The sequence below is a fragment of the Ovis aries genome, chromosome 14 (assembly GCF_016772045.2).
Source record: "Ovis aries strain OAR_USU_Benz2616 breed Rambouillet chromosome 14, ARS-UI_Ramb_v3.0, whole genome shotgun sequence".
Taxonomy (NCBI): Eukaryota; Metazoa; Chordata; class Mammalia; order Artiodactyla; family Bovidae; genus Ovis; species Ovis aries.
Genome location: NC_056067.1, coordinates 47,055,688 through 47,073,538, shown reverse-complemented (window position 1 = coordinate 47,073,538; position 17,851 = coordinate 47,055,688). Strand labels below are relative to the sequence as shown.

At 39.7% G+C, this 17,851-nt stretch overlaps 2 protein-coding genes and 1 pseudogene across 2 annotated transcripts in view; all 3 read right to left on the bottom strand.

The window, feature by feature from the left end:
• Positions 1-17,851, bottom strand: part of LOC101109901 (zinc finger protein 607-like) — a 54,100-nt gene that overhangs the window by 8,394 nt on the left and 27,855 nt on the right. The gene's annotated exons all lie outside the window — the stretch shown is intronic.
• On the bottom strand, positions 657-1,325 carry LOC121815992 (large ribosomal subunit protein uL11-like; annotated as a pseudogene).
• On the bottom strand, positions 657-5,747 carry LOC105608827 (superkiller complex protein 8). Its single transcript, XM_012190359.5, is given in 4 exon segments — positions 657-1,560; positions 2,639-4,572; positions 4,575-5,020; positions 5,023-5,747. Coding segments are annotated over 3 exon segments (1,017 nt in total). The 5' UTR covers positions 5,564-5,747; the 3' UTR covers positions 657-1,560; positions 2,639-4,542.

Here is a 17,851-nt window from a genome sequence, read left to right as displayed (position 1 = left end):
TCTTCTTGTAATGGACTTCCTCATATACTCAAATGCCTCAGGCCCTTACTCTCCATGTCTCAGCTCAAATACCACTTCCTCAGAAAAGGGTTCCTGACCATCTTACCTCATTATCTAAATTTGCCTTATCCTTGGTAGTCTCCTTCAAACTATGTTTCACTATGTGATGTTATTTATCTACTTATTTGCTATTTATCTACTGTTTGTCTTCCCTAATACAAACTCCATTTATTAACCAGATATAGTAATAAATATATTTTTAGTTAATGAAGCCATATTACAAATCTAAGTGCCCTGGAGGTTCTAGAAAATATCTGAGTCCAAAATACATATTAAAAAGTGCATAAGGGGACTTCCCTGCTGGTCCAGTGGCTAAGACTCCATGCTCTCAACGCAAGGGACCCAGGTTCAATCCCTGGTCAGGGAACTGGACTCCACATGCATAAGAGTTCACATGCCTCAACTAAAGATTCCACATGCTGCAACTAAAAAAAAGATCCTTCATGCCAGAACTAACACCTGGTGCAACCAAATAAATAAATAAATAAGAAGTACATGAAGAAGGAGGACAGTGCCCATCACTGAACTGGGAGGAAAATGTAAGAAGAATAACAAAGGGAGTGTTTAATGAAGTAAAGATAAAATTCACTGGGTAGTTCATGCAAAGCATTTATTTCCACTTTATTTATTTTTTTTGGTTGTCAAATGATCCTTTATTTTCCTTTTTCCTTTGCAGTTCTTAACTAGCAGGGCACTCCAGTGCGCCACTGTTGATATCATCTATGATGTCATGAGGGTGGCGGCCATCAACATTGCAGCCCACAGACTGGGCGGTCCCCAGGATCTCTTTAATGGTTCCAGAAAGCTCTCTAGCTAGAGACCGATGCCGCATCTGCCGGGCAATGTTGACAATCTCATCAAAAGTGATGCTTCCACTGTGCTTAATGTTTTTCTGCTTCTTTCTGTCCCTTGGTGGTTCCTTGAGGGCTTTGATGATCAGGGCAGAAGCAGAAGGTACCACCTCAATCTGGGCTTGTCTGTTCTGAATGGTCAGTTTCACTGTAATCCACAGACCTTCCAATCACCAGTTGCCTTGGCAATGTCATCACCGACCTTTTTTGGAGACAGACCCAGAGGGCCGATCTTGGGGGCCAGGGCAGACGTGGCACCGACTTCCCCACCGGTACACCTCAAGTACACGACTTTGATCTCGTTGGGGTCGAACTTAGGCGGCATGGTGGAGGCGGCTGGTGTCGGATGAACCCGGATTCGGGACGACCGAAGAAAGTTGCACCTTTGCCTCCTCCGAGCCGAAAGCTGAAAGCTATTTCCACTTTAGATCAAAGGTATTTTCTCCACCGTGAATGAAGCTTTCCAAGCCAATATTTCAAGTGTGTGTCTCCTTGACAACTGGGCTTTTACTTACATGGATGTGGCCCCATAATTTGACTTGCTCATACTGACCTGTACATCATCTTCTTGTTTCTTCTCTCACAACCATCCATGGCTCTTTTCCTTGTTTCAATAATGTAATCACATCTGGCTTAGAAATGGAATGTCCTGATTACAAAGAAAAAAATGGCACATGATGTAGAAGAAAACATCGCTCAGTTAAAAGGTCAAAATAACATTGAATAAGATTTTCTAGAAGAGACAGCAAGGGAATGAAATACAAGAAATCAGGAAGGGTCAGTTTAAGATATATATATAGATAGATAGATAGATATAGATAGATATGAATACATACATATAGACTCACATATCCTCTTTTTATTGAACGCATGTATTAATATCTTAGTTGGAAATACAGATCCTGGAAACTTAGTTTACTTCCTGCTTTTGTACCTTCCAGTTGCGTCTGACCTTGGGAAAGTCACTTAAACCCATCGTGCCTCAGTACTCACTTATAAAATGGGAATAATAAGGAGGAAAAAACAAGTTGATATATGTATGTATATAAAATGCTTAGAGCCTTGCCTATTAAATACTTAGCACAATGTTAGCTATTAACACTATTATCGATATTGTTGTTTTACAAACAGTACACAAGAAGACCTGTCTGTAGGATATTAAATCCATTTAAAATGCAATGTTCATTGATTATAACTTTCAACCACAAAACAGAAGAAACTTCTCCAAAATAGAATGCATGTTCTTCAGTTTTCAATGAATTCCATTTATTTAACCCACTGCTATATACATTGTAGGGGTTCATTTAGAGCAAGTAGGGAAATTTAACACCGTGTCCAGACGATCTCTCCGCAAGAGGATCAGATAATAAAATGGAACATCTATAGAAATTCCAAGCATAAATAAATAGGAAATTTGGATTCTTTGACAATGATATATAACAAATGCCAAAGACTTCTAAACTACACCCTATTCATAAAGGAAGAGAAGCAACTGTAATTAAGAACAGAGGAGGTGTGAATGTAACTGAAGGAGAGGGAGGATAAAGATATTTAATGCAGATATGATTTCCAGCCTGACAAAGCTGAAACCACTTTTTAGTAAAAAAGAACAAGAAAGTGTTAACTAGTTTCCTAAAGGCAGCCCTAAAAATTACAGTGGAAAAAAATACATATCTTAAAGAGCAGATTCTAAATTATTCTAAATCACTTGAGGCTGATAAACATACCCAGTGAGACCAAGTTATCATAGTTCTCCATCATCACATCCCGGTACAAGTTCTTCTGAACAGGGTTGAGACATTTCCACTCCTGCTGGGAGAAGTGTATGGCCACATCCCTGAATGTCGATGTCTGAAACAGCAAACCTATGTATTAATGGGGAAATGAAAGGAATATTTTGAACACAGAAGGAGAGAAGATAAGGATTGTACTGTAGGAAGAGAGCAATATGGCAAGTACATAGGCTAAAAATCTATAATATATGAGGGGACTGAAGCAGAATATATAGGTATTTTTGAAGAAGCTTGCTGAAGTAGACAAAATTTCCTGGTTTTTTCTTAAGTATCTGAACCATTTAACAACAGATAAAATAGTAACATTTGGTTATTAAATAGTGAACATGAGGATAATGCCTGATTGGTATCTGTCATGTAAATTCTCAGTAAACATGAGCTGTCAAGGAAAATGTTTGCCTTTTAAAGAAGGGAAAATTTAATCAGTTTTTTTTAATGCAGTATAAAGTCCCAATTTAGAAAATACAGTTTATATAAAATTGAGAATTTCCTCAATTATTAAATGCTTCACTATGTCAGATCTCATAGCTTTTTTAAAAAAGAAATCCACCTAATTTTTGGCACATATACATCAGATTTAAGTGAACAACATTTAGGAGGCACAGCATTTGTAAGGTCTTCTCCAATCCTATGATTCTGTATTCACTTACTACTTATGATGATACATTTTCTTTTTAGTGCCATCTAACGTCTATCACTGAACACTTGGCTTGTGCTGAGTGATTACTTAGGTTACCAATGATCATCTTCTGGTATTTATGCCCTTATGTACTCTCCTTCACATGTGTATGAGCTGAATTGAATGACCTGTTTTTAATAAACACAATATGATTAAAGTGGTGAAATGTTATTTGTGATGGCAGATTGCAGAATAAGACTTTTATGTTGTTTGCCTCTTTTGATGTCTCACTTGCTCAGCCAGGGGTGGCCTCCAATCCTCCCATGAGAAACTGGATCTTGGAACCATCTGAGTGAGCTCAGAAGAGGATACACCCAATATTGGCCTTAAGATGACTGCAACTCTACCCAACAACTTAATAGTCTTGCAAGAGAACTAGTGTAAAGAGATCTAGAGCCAAACTAAGCCATGTCCAGATTTCTGAACCAGTGAAATCATGAGATAAATGTTTACTGCTTTAAGCTACTAAGTGTCAGAGTAATATGTTATGCAACAGTAGATAACTAATAAGTAGAGTTAAAGAATATTGAGGAAGGATGCTGAAATATGTCACCCAAATTTAGTATGTTCCATTCAACAACAGAATAGTCTTGATATTTAGCTTTCAGGGATTTCCTGCCAAGATCCATGACCTCCAAGTTTGCAAATCTCAATCATGTATATACACTAATTCACATAAACTATGAGACACTACTATTCACTGAGATTTAAGTCACTCAATACCAAATTTCTGTCTTATCTACCTGGAATCTTACATCTAGAAAATTTCAAAGTCTTCTCTTGAGCAGTCAAATACAACCAAACAAAATTTTGTCTCCATCTCAAACAAAATCCAGACCTGACTCATATAACAAATCTTTAATGGACTTATCTCCTTCACTCCTTCAACACTGCCCTTGATAGATGAATGGGCATGTAAGACATGTTGGGTAATTTCTTAGTAATAACATTAACACTAGTTTTTTTTTTTTTTTTGCATTAAGAACACTTTATGTTAAAGTATGAATGGCATTTACAATAAAACATGAAGAGATTTATATGTATCTACAAGTTTTTGCTAAAATAAATGCAATTTCTTTTAAACAAGCCAGAAAAGTAAGGGATGTCATGCTCAATCTATACATTCTCTTTGCAGCATTAGTCTGGAAGACTTTGACCTTTAAACCAGACAATCATAGACGTGAATTTCCTAGTTGTTTCTCTAACAAACACAATTTTTGAGCCATTTCCATTGTATTTTACTCCCCAGACTTTATCCTGATGATCAAAGAAGGTGTGAACACAAGTCCTCATTCCAACACCCCAAACTTTCACACTTTTGTCAGATCAACTGGAAACCAATTGTGTGTCACCAGGACAAAATGCAATGGTCAGCACCCAGGATGCATGGACACTCAATGTGCCAGCCAAGCTGGTATGTTGTTGGTCACAGATCTTGACGGAGCCATCATCCAAAGCAGTTACAAGGATCTGTGACTCCAGGGAAAAACTCAAGGAGCGAATGGGCATATCATGACCTTCTAGCATATGCAGAAGTTTCCCAGTTGTGATATCAAAAATACTGATGATTCCACCTATAGCTCTACTGGCCAGAAACTTCCTATCAGGACAATATGCAATACTAAGAATGAATTTTCTCTTGTGTCCAAAGAACACTCCTTTTTCCCACTTTCCGCATCAAAAACGTTCACTTTCCCCACATGAGTTCTTGTGGCCAGATACTGGGAATCGGGAGAAAAGGCCAAAGTCCATGCATCCACAGGTCCTGCATCTACAGACTTTATTTATTCGCTCTTTTCCAACTGCCAGAGAAGAATATGAGCATCAGGATAATGGGATGCAGCAATAGGGAGGGTGTGGCTGAAGTCTACAAACAACACACTCAGCTGATGGCTCTCCAGATTCCACTGTAGGTCCAGCTTCTCATCATGCCATTTCCAGACCTTCACTTGGTCATCCAGGGATCCTGTGACCACTGTCTCAGAGTCTTCTTTGTTTGACCCTCAGGCAACTGATCAGATGGCATCATCATGGGTGTGCTCTTGTCTGAAGAGAACACTGTACTGGTTGGTCATTTCCTTAACCAAGGAGGAAGGGTTAAAGGCCAGACAGCTTACCTTACTGCCCGGCTGCACTGCCCTGCAGCTCATCTGACACCCAGCTTTGTGTGACAGCGACATCAACACTAGTTAGTTTAGACTGAGGCACACTGACAGGATGCTGGGTAATTATGTATCACATTTCACTAGAACAAAAGCTGGGAGGCAGGTTATCTCAGGAACCTCTTTGGGTAGTAAACTTTAGAAAAATTAATGAAAATACTCAAATGATCTAAAAAAATACACATATTCGAAGAAGGAGAGAAACATCAACTTACATGAACAATGGTTTTAGACCTGCAAGACTGGATTAGTCCTCAAGGTTTCTCTAACAGAAAAGCACATGTCCAGAAAGCCAGAGCTGGTAGAAGAGAAAGACCTTGAGATCAGTTTGGTGTTCCCAACAGAACATAAGTTAATAACATTATAATCTTCCATTCCAGGTTCCAAACTATTTACCATCACACATGATTTGGGTAGATTAGGATTCTAAACCCACTTCCTCTGCCAAATCCCAGGGGTCTAGGAGGAACAAAGTCATAGAACAGAGGCCTTTCTGCCAGACCCAGATATGTCAGCAGGAAGTTTTCTGGCACTGTATCATTTTGGTGAGGGAGATACAGACCTAGGAGTAGGCAATGCAGTTTTACTCAGAGCAGATCCTCTTCCTTCTATTCCCATCTTCCAAGACTACCATCCTAATAAGGACCTCTTTTGTGGCTTTATAATTATATGAAGTAGGTTAAGACATTGAAGATAGAAAGTCAGTGTTCAGGACTTTGAGTCTAGCAAGACTTACTAGTTAAATATATGACAAACCATCACTATGCTATAAATCAAAGTAGATACCAAATGTGAAGTTGGGAAAATATTTAAGGATATGGGAAATATTCCAGATACACTGTCAGCAAAACAATCAGATTGACCAATATAAGTATTTCTGAACAATATCTGAATATATCAAGCAACACAGAGAAGCAGAGTCAGAGAAAGAGACCACTGAAATTAGTAGATAATAAAAGTCTGGAAGGTTATGCGACCATCTAAAAGCAGTGCTTATTTTTTAATTCTGATCTTGATTTTTCTTTTTAAACTTTATTCAATGATTATTTTAACAATTACCACTTTGGCCATGTGATGTGAAGAACATACTCACTGGAAAAGACTTGGATGCTGGGAAAGACTGAGGGCAAGAGAAGGGGGCAAGAGAGGATGAGATGGTTGGATGGCATCACCGACTCAATGGACATGAGTCTGAGCAAACTCTGGGAGATAGTGAAGGACAGGGAAGCCTGGCATGCTGCAGTCCATGGGGTCACAAAGAGTCAAAAACAACTTAGTGACTAAACAACAAACTTGAAATAAATGTGAATTATTTTTTTAAAAATTGTTAACAGAAAGATGTTGTCCAAAAAGGAGGAACATTCAAGAAAATTCTTTGTTATCTAAATTTAGATTGTTTTACTGAGCGGCTTATCTTTTGTCTGTTTCTTTGGATCCCAGTATCTACATTCACTCTACCACTTCTTCTCAGGTATGATGGAGTTCTGTCTAGACAAAATAGAGAGCAGTCTTTGTGTAATCTCTTGTATGAAATGATGATGATTTTAATATAGCTTTATTTCAGGTTTTCTTGACAGAAAGGTTTACCTGGTTTCTAAACCTGTCAACTAAGCCATGTCTCCCAGACAGCTGCTGAATTATGATATCCTACTAGGTTCACTTTGTGCCCAACAAAATTAGAAGGAAACTGTAAAGTACAAAAGTCACAGCAAAAAAATCCATTTATTATCACTGATATTTCACAGAATCTGTGCATTCTGCTCAGGTCCTATCTATTGCTACACAGACATTCCTGTGAATTCACAAGGTAGGTCACCTTTGTCTCTCATTTCACACCACCTTACTCCTACTCAGATTTTACCTCATTTTAGATAATAAGCATTTTAAAGGAAGCAACTATGGCTTCCTAGTGATTGTATTACCCCAAGTCTTACAACTTCTAGGTCTAGAATATTGTAGACACTTAATAGCATGTGTACAAGGATGTTCATCTCTCAGGCAACAGGTTAAAAATATGACAGCTTGCAATACGGTGATACATTCAGATCAGTTCAGTCACTCAGTCGTGTCTGACTCTTTGCAACCCCATGAACTGCACCACGCCAGGCATCCCTGTCCACCACCAACTCCCGGAGTCCACCCAAACCCATGTCCATTGAGTGGGTGATGTCATCCAACCATTTTATCCTCTGTCGTCCCCTTCTCCTGCCCTCAATCTTTCCCAGCATCAGGGTCTTTTCCAATGAGTCAGCTCTTCGCAACAGGTGGCCAAATCAGTCCTTTCAATGAACACCCAGGACTGATCTCCTTTAGGATGGACTGGTTGGATCTCCTTGCAGTCCAAGGGACTCTCAAGAGTCTTTTCCAACACCACAGTTCAAAAGCATCAATTCTTCAGCACTCAGCTTTCTTCACAGTCCAACTCTCACATCCATACATGACCACTAGAAAAACCATAGCCTTGACTAGACAGACCTTTGTTGACAAAGTAATGTCTCTGCTTTTTAATATGCTCTCTAGGTTGGTCATAACTTTCCTTCCAAGGAGTAAGCATCTTTTAATTTCATGGCTGCAATCACCATCTGTAGTGATTTTGGAGCCCAGAAAAATAGTCAGCCACTGTTTCCCCATCTAGTTGCCATGAAGTGATGGGACCAGATGCCATGATCTTCGTTTTCTGAATGTTGAGCTTTAAGCCAACTTTTTCGCTCTCCTCTTTCACTTTCATCAAGAGGCTTTTTAGTTTCGCTTCACTTTCTGCCATAATGGTGGTGTCATCTGCATATCTGAGGTTATTGATATTTCTCCCGGCAATCTCGATTCCAGCTTGTGCTTCATCCAGCCCAGCGTTTCTCACGATGTACTCTGCATAGAAGTTAAATAAGCAGGGCGACAATATACAGCCTTGATGTACTCTTTTTCCTATTTGGAACCAGTCTGTTGTTTCATGTCCAGTTCTAACTGTTGCTTCCTGACCTGCATATAGGTTTCTCAAGAGGCAGGTCAGGTGCTCCGGTATTCCCATCTCTTTCAGAATTGTCCACAGTTTATTGTGATCCACACAGTCAAAGGCTTTGGCATAGTCAATAAAGCAGAAATAGATATTTTTCTGGAAGTCTCTTGCTTTTTTGATGATCCAGCCAAAGGTGGCAATTTGATCTCTGGTTCTTCTGCCTTTTCTGAAACTAGCTTGAACATCTGGAAGTTCACGGTTCACGTATTGCTGAAGCCTGGCTTGGAGAATTTTAAGCGTAACTTTACTAGCATATGAGATGATTGCAATTGTGCAGCAGTTTGAGCATTCTTTGGCATTGCCTTTCTTAAGGTTTCCTTAATAATTAATCCATATGAAATGATGGAAAACAATATTGACTCAGTGAAGACCAAGGCAGGTTTCAAAAGTATGCAGTCAAATGCTCTACCACTGAGCTATACCCACAGTGTACTAAAAAACAAACAAACAAACAAAAAACCCCAAACAAACAAAAAGCAGATTTGTTGTATACTGTTAAAGTTTAAACTGTTCACTTAAAAGAGATTGGCATAATGGATTAAAAAAAGAAGAAAAGGCATGCATAATATATAATATAATATACTGTTGAAATTAAGACACAAGCTATGTTGCCGGAATTTCAGGAATTGAAAACGAACTTTAAGCTGTGAGAGTTAAAAATTTCTAAGTGCCTATGTTACCTATAACATCAGCAAAAAAGGGATAAGAATACCACCTACAAAAGAGGGCTGTTTTGAAGACTATAAACCATCTAAATGTTGCAGGAAAGGGGATCCTTTGGCAAGGATTATCCCCTATTTTAAAAAATTAATGCCATATTTAATTTTAAATTTTCTTGGGTATCATTATCTACAACTATGAAGATGATTTTTTAAAATATTTATTTGTATTCAGCAGGTCTTCATTGCAGCATATGGGATCTAGTTTCCCAACCAGGGATGTAAAGGGGGTTGGGGGGCTCCTGCATTGAGAGCTAGGAGTCTTGGCCACTGAACTATCAAGAAAGTCCCATATGAAGATGATTTAACATTAGATCATGGCCATTTTTCCTTATCACGACTAACTTTTATAAACAGAAATTTTATTATCTACATAATATCATCTCATGGATGTCATGGGAGTTTCTTAATCATTCTCATTATCTTGATCACTAATTTTGTACAAAACTGTCCCAAGATATAACAAACTTTTATTCTAGATAAAAACCCAGGTCTAAATCTTTTGAATTGTGTATACCTTTGGAAAATGGAAATTACAAATATATATAGTGATTATCTATGAAACTTGGGGGGGTTATGGTTCCCTCTATACCCATAAATTCAATCAAAAGAACTTTGGGTAAGAACTAGACAACTGAATTCTGGCTCAGTCACTTAACTTGCAAACACAAGTCATAATTAACCTGACATTTTTCTTGCTTCTTAGCTACAGAAATCTGCAGGGAAATAATCAGAGTCGCCACACGCTGAGTATTTATTATTTATTACAGTACACCCTCTGTGGCTCCATCGGTTGCGAGCTCATACAGAAAACCAAAATGAAATAAGAAGAGGGTGCTCACAGTAGGTTCATGTCTTCACAGCTCAAGAAACATTGTCATCCTCAAATGTACCAATGAACCCAGAAACAACTTTCCCAGGAAGGAACCCCATTCTTCAGTTCAGTTCAGATCAGTCGCTCAGCCGTGTCTGACTCTTTGCGATCCCATGAACCGCAGCACTCCAGGCCTCCCTGTCCATCACTAACTCCCGGAGTTCACTCAGACTCACGTCCATCGAGTCCGTGATGCCATCCAGCCATCCATCCTCTGTCGTCCCCTTCTCCTCCTGCCCCCAATCCCTCCCAGTATCAGAGTCTTTTCCAATGAGTCAACTCTTCGCATGAGGTGGCCAAAGTGCTGGAGCTTCAGCTTTAGCATCATTCCTTCCAAAGAAATCCCAGGGCTGATCTCCTTCAGAACGCTCTGGTTGGATCTCCTTGCAGTCCAAGGGACTCTCAAGAGTCTTCTCCAACAGCACAGTTCAAAAGCATCAATTCTTCGCGCTCAGCCTTCTTCACAGTCCAACTCTCACATCCATACATGCCCACAGGAAAAACCATAGCCTTGACTAGACGGACCTTAGTCGGCAAAGTAATGTCTCTGCTTTTGAATATACTAGAGTCTCTCTATCCATTCCTTCCTAGAATCGTGACTCGGGGACAATCCCTAATTTAAAATTCCCATATAAAAGCCAGTCTGTACCTTCTTACCAAAACCCTTCATCGAGGGCTTAGCATCTGGTTTCCCACTTGGAGTGATTTCTCCAAGTAGGTGCTGAAAAGAGAGGAAGCAGCAGGGAGCTCTCAGAGCCATGGGTCACTGAGATATTCACCAGGAGGCTACCGCAATTCACGTTCACACAAAGGACGTGCACCTTTGATCCCCGTCAGGCAAGGATAACCAGGCACCTCGTCGGGTCTCAAAATGGCACCCACCGCCGCGGAACTGTCCCGCGGCCCTCCGCACGGAGCAAGGCCTCTCACAACCACGCAGCCGTCCAGACTTTCTCTCAGGGCTGCAACCACCCTCCCCGCTGCTCAAGTGCCCACAGGACCGAGGGGGCTGGGGGATTCCCACGACGGCGCTCGGAGCGCCCACGCTTTGAGCGCCTCCGGAAATTCCACTGACCTCCACTCACCGCCTTCCTCGGGCTCGGGCTACCTCACAGTCGTTTCTGGCGACCCATGCCGGATTCTTCCTTGGAAGGGCGCCACTCGCGCGCAGTGCGCCACAGGGACACGGAAAAAATACCTGAGGTCGAAAACACCTCGTCGACTGTGGGAGCTACGGTCTGGCCTAGGAAGTCCCAAAGCTAAGCCGCGGCTCCCAGCCTGCCCGGAGAATTCTGAGACCACCGGACTGCGCGTGCGCACCGCTTATCTCTGCCCGCAGATCTCAGTCCGACCTGAGGCCGAGGCCAAGCTGAGTGGTTCCCAGGGTTACGAAGAGGCGACCCCAGGTGGCGTGGCACGGCACCGGAGAATTTTGAAGAGATGACTTCAGACATCATATTTTACGAGGGCTCAGGACTATGTGTGAGGGTCCACCCTGTTGAGTCAGTGACGGGATGTCCAAGGTCATGGAGTGCCTGACAGGTGAGCACCCGAACTTGGGTTCATAATCTACCCATGCTGTACGTTTGTGTATTTGTGTGTGTATGCATGTTCGGGTGTACATATCTTTCCTAAAATTCCAGTTACACCTAAAATGTTACAGATGCTTAGCATATTTCCATCTTGTTTTTAATCATTTAGTTCATTTTTGGCTGTGTTAGGTCTTCTTCATTGCTTCGCACCTTCATTGTTGCCCACGAGGCTTTTTCTAGTTGCTGTGCTTCGGCTTCTCATTGTGGTGGCTTCTCTTGCCGCTAGTGGGTTCTAGGGCACCCTGGCTTCAGTAGTTGTGGTGCAGGGACTTAGTTTCCCCGTGTCATGTGGTATCTTCCCCCAACCAGGGATTGAACCCGTGTTTCTGCATTGGCAGGTGGATTCTCAACTACTGAACCACCAGGGAAGTCCCTGTATTTCCATTTTAGACCTGAAGCTTCTGAGATCAAAACAGATACAAGTTACACTGTTTAGTAGCAAAGCCATGTTTCCAGGTCTTATTGGATAAAGTGAGATTACCTTTTAGTGTATTCTCATTGTAGACAAGACAGAGTAGCTTTGGGTCCTTTTCAAGATCACTGACTTCAGGAATTGCTGTCTACAGTAATTCTCTTTTCTGGAAGGGGCATACATCATCACGTCATGTTAAACACCAAGAGAACCAGATCGCATCAAAATCACATTCAGTTAGTTCATTTAGTCCTTCCTTCCTTGAGAGCCAGATAATCTAAGACTCAGGGGCCCCAGTAATATCTGGAATTGGAAGAAAGTACCCAGGACTAAAAGAGGATATTGGGTAAGTTTCACATTTTCTATCTTAAGCGCAGAAAAATGAACAAGAGGACAGATATAGAAGCATTAAGTTGAAGTTATTTTCTCAACACAAGTTTCCACCACGTCTCAAGCATAGAAATTCCTGATACTCCTAAATAATTTTTGAAAACCTATTACTTATTTTGAAGGAGCCAGAATCAGAAATGTGGAACTGTAGATTTTTAGGCAGTTTGCTGGGGAAAACTCTTTCTCCAGACCTCAAAAAAGAGTTCAGTAAGGTTCAAAGCTGCAAGGAAACTCAATTTTCTTGTGAACGTGTCCACATCTATTAGAAATATAGTTTTCTTTGATCAAAAAGTTGGATTGGGGATTTCCCAGGTGGTGGTCAAGTGATTAAGACTCCTCACTCCTAGAGCAGTGGCGGGGTAGGGGGTGTGGGTAAGGGAGAGGGGGTGGGATGCATGGGTTGGATCCCTGGTCTGGGGAACTAGGATCCTGTATGCCAGCAAAGTGCCCCCTACCCCCACCCCCACCCCCAAAAAAGAACAAAGAGAAAAGGTTGGATTGGATCTTCTGGAAAATTTTAAATGAGAAGTAAGGTAAACAGTGATTCATGTCAGAAAAACACAAAGAAGCAAAAAATATACTAAAGTAGTTACACGCGTGTCATTTCCCTGGGTGGGCTGAGTTCTCTACTTTAATCTGAAGTGCAGAGCTCATGCTGAGAAATCACATACCATCTCCTTCTGTATGCCTATTACATCTTCTAGAGTTTTAAGTTACCCAAAATATGGAAAAACCAAAACATAATTATTTCTGAAGAGTTCACCTAAAATCTTCTATTGCACTTATCTCTATTATTAGTTACAAAAATATTATCATCCTAAGTTAATATTTCTTGCTGATAAATTGAGACATATTATGAATTAACTGACTTTCAGTAATATACATTCAATGTATTATACTTCATACTGATGACTCTAAAGACATGTCTGTATTAATTAAACCAACAAATTTTAAATGTTTTCACTCATAAAATTTAAAAAAAAATTAGTCCTGGGTCATGTGATCCTTCAAACTTTAGGTTCAGTTCAGTTCAGTTCAATCGCTCAGTCGTGTCTGACTCTTTGTGACCCCATGAATTGCAGCACGCCAGGCCTCCCCGTCCATCACCAACTCCCGGAGTTCACTCAGACTCATGTCCATAGAGTCCATGATGCCATCCAGCCATCTCATCCTGTTGTCCCCTTCTCCTCCTGCCCCCAATCCCTCCCAGCATCAGAGTCTTTTCCAATGAGTCAACTCTTCACATGAGGTGGCCAAAGTACCGGAGCTTCAGCTTTAGCATCATTCCTTCCAATGAACACCCAGGACTGATCTCCTTTAGAATGGACTGGTTGGATCTCCTTGCAGTCCAAGGGACTCTCAAGAGTCTTCTCCAACACCACAGTTCAAAAGCATCAATTCTTCGGTGCTCAGCTTTCTTCACAGTCCAACTCTCACATCCATACATGACTACTGGAAAAACCATAGCCTTGACTAGACAGACCTTTGTTGGCAAAGTAATGTCTCTGCTTTTGAATCTGCTATCTAGGTTGGTCATAACTTTCCTTCCAAAGAGTAAGCGTCTTTTAATTTCATGGCTGCAATCACCATCTGCAGTGATTTTGGAGCCTAGAAAAATAAAGTCAGCCACTGTTTCCCCATCTATTTGCCATGAAGTGATGGGACCAGATGCCATGATCTTAGTTTTCTGAATGTTGAGCTTTAGGCCAACTTTTCCACTCTCCTCTTTGATGTTCATCAAGAGGCTCTTTAGTTCTTCTTCACTTTCTGCCATAAGGGTGGTGTCATCTGCATATCTGAGGTTATTGATATTTCTCCTGGCAATCTTGATTCCACCTTGTGCTTCTTCCAGCCCAACGTTTCTCATGATGTACTCTGCATAAAAGTTAAATAAGCAGGGTGACAATATACAGCCTTGACGTACTCCTTTTCCTATTTGGAACCAGTCTGTTGTTCCATGTCCAGTTCTAACTGTTGCTTCCTGACCTGCATATAGGTTTCTCAAGAGCCAGGTCAGGCACAATGCAAAGAAATAGAGGAAAACAACAGAATGGGAAAGACTAGAGATCTGAAGAAAATTAGAGATACCAAGGGAACATTTCATGCAAAGATGGGCTCGATAAAGGACAGAAATGGTATGGACCTAACAGAAGCAGAAGATATTAAGAAGAGGTGGCAAGAATACACGGAAGAACTGTACAAAAAAGATCTTCATGACCAAGATAATCACAATGGTGTGATCACTCACCTAGAGCCAGACATCCTGGAATGTGAAGTCAAATGGGCCTTAGGAACCATCACTATAAACAAAGCTAGTGGAGGTGATGGAATTCCAGTTGAGGTATTTCAAATCCTGAAAGATGATGCTGTGAAAGTGCTGCACTCAGTATTATTGTCAGCAAATTTGGAAAACTGAGCAGTGGCCACAGGACTGGAAAAGGTCAGTTTTAATTCCAATCCCAAAGAAAGGCAATGCCAAAGAATGCTCAAACTACCGCACAATTGCACTCATCTCACACGCTAGTAAAGTAATGCTCACAATTCTCCAAGCCAGGCTTCAGCAATACGTAAACTGTGAACTTCCAGATGTTCAAGCTGGTTTTAGAAAAGGCAGAGGAACCAGAGATCAAATTGCCAACTTTAGGTTAGCTTCTGTTGTATTTAGAAATGTCTGAATTGTAAGTAGTTACTTTGCTTTCAGTTCAGTTCAGTCACTCAGTTGTGTCTGACTCTTTGCAAGCCCATGGACTGCAGCATGCCAGGATTCCCTGTCCATCACCAGCTCCAGGAGCTTGCTCAAACTCAAGTCCTTCAAGTCAGTGATGCCATCCTCTGTCATCCCCTTCTCCTCCTGCCTTCAATCTTTTCCAGCATGAGGGTCTTTTCCAATGAATAAGTACAGCTCATTTACAAATTAATTTTTGCATAAAGATAGAATCAGATATCTCAGTTTCATTTTAAAACCTAGTCATGAATCAAGTATTTCAATATAAAACTTATTAGCTTATAAATAACAATTGGAATAAGTTTACTCACTTGAGTTTAAAAAGGCCTCTTTTCCCTTTTTTTTCTTACAGTTTCAGGTTCTATTAATTGAGCCAAGGCCAATCTCAGGCAATGTGGGTTGGGTTTGTATTTCAAAACTCTTTTCTGATTAAAAATAAATTTCTTTAATAAGAATAAATGCACTCTCCCACTTAACTACTAAATTGGGGTGGATGTTATTAGCTCTATAAGAAATAGCAAGCATGAGAAACAAATTTTATTAATAGTATAACAACAGTACTATTAAGACTCTTTTATATTTGAGGACATGTAACATCTTCATATCAGTAAAACCAGCTAATTTACACTAATATAATGGGATAAAATACTATTAGGTATTTTATAGAGTATCTTTTTTCACAATACTCATAAGTAGTAGGTGATATTCTACATTTATCAATGAAAAAACAAGGCATTAAGATGTCATAAACACTATGAACTCAGTTTCATATTTTAAAAATCTGACAAGAGACCCTATGATCTAAATTTCAACAAGATACCATCTCCAAATTATGTATGTTTATTTTAAACCTACTAATTCGTCAGCAATTAATGCAGACTAAAATCATTATGACTAACAATAGTATACTTATCTTCATATAGCAGAACCAAATTAATTAATCTGTTGCCTATTGTTAGAATTTTGTTTTTAATGTTTAGTTATCCAAAATATATGTTGAATGTCCTTTCATGTCATATATTTCTACAGATATTTCCCTAACTTGACTGCTAGAAATAGAATTTGGGACAAAACAATTAGACCTTTACTATATTACCTACAGCATACCAGATCCTGCAATTAAAGTATTTGAGGTGACAGACTAAATTGACATAGTTTTTAAAGTGTCTTATAATATAGTAAGATAAGCTCTCAATAGGAATAAATGTATTAAGGATTAGGGGCTGCTAACAAGACATGACCTGGAAATTTGATGTAGTGATGTTAATTCTGATTACAGTTACCATGATCAGATCTTAATTAAATTAAGCCTAACTGATGAGATGAAGGGAAGGAATTTATGCTGTAAATTATACCTTACATTTTTTATTCTAATGATGTTGGATGCAAAGTGAGAGTAATGGGCTAATTTAGCAGATATCTGGAGTGTATCATGACTAACACAGAGAGAAATATTTCTGTAAAGAAGATCTGAAAAAGGATGTAGAAATGAGTCCAGCATCAGTTTTTATTCGACTCTACTCAAGGACATCCCCATTTTATAGACAGAAATCCACATGCATGAACATAATGGTTTAATAAATGAACTTTTTTTTTGGAGGATAGCTTTCTCTTAAAACATAAAAAATGTTCACATTGGAAAAGACTCTGATGCTGGGAGGGATTGGGGACAGGAGGAGAAAGGGATAACAGAGGATAAGATGGCTGGATGGCATCACCGACTCGATGGACGTGAGTCTGAGTGAACTCCGGGAGTTGGTGATGGACAGGGAGGCTTGGCATGCTGCAATTCATGGGGTTGCAAAGAGTCGGACACGACTGAGCAACTGAACAGAGCTGAACACTGGAAAAATCCAACATTGTATGCTTTCTAATGTATACAACGTCACCTAATAATACTTTGGCAACAAGTATTCTTTCCAAAAATGATCAATCAGAACCCAATAAAACATCTTGGTGTAACTTCAAATTTAATGGAACTATGAGTAGTTGGATAAACTAAAATAAGGCAAAATAACTCGAGGGTGAGCACCTTTTCATGTTTTGGGGTCTCCTGGATCTACCTTTTGTGAAGTACAGTTCATGCCTTTTCCTCATTTTCATATTGATTTGGAACTCTTCATTCTGGATAGAAGTCTTCATCAGATATATGCACTACAAGTATCTTTCCCCACTCTGTGGGTGTGCCACCCTCTTGTGTATTATTTATAGTGCCTTTTGACAAATACAAGTTCTTAAGTTCAATGTGATCAGATCATCAATTTTCCCCTCAGTGGCATTGTATTTTTTATATTCTATTTAAGAAATTACTAAATCAACTATATACCAATATAAAAAAAAAAACTTTATCACTACTTGAGAAAAAATTTACTACCTACAATCATAATCTATTTTTTCCCCTACAGATTTAAGTTTATCTCAGATTTAGTCTTTCAAGTCATATGAATGAGGGGGTATGGTTATGAGAAAAGGGTAATGTAGGCATCAAAATTTTTCTCCATAATATATTCAATTCACCCAGCAATACTTACAAGAAAGAATCTTTTCCCAACTTATAACAAAGTGTTAACTCTGTCTTACA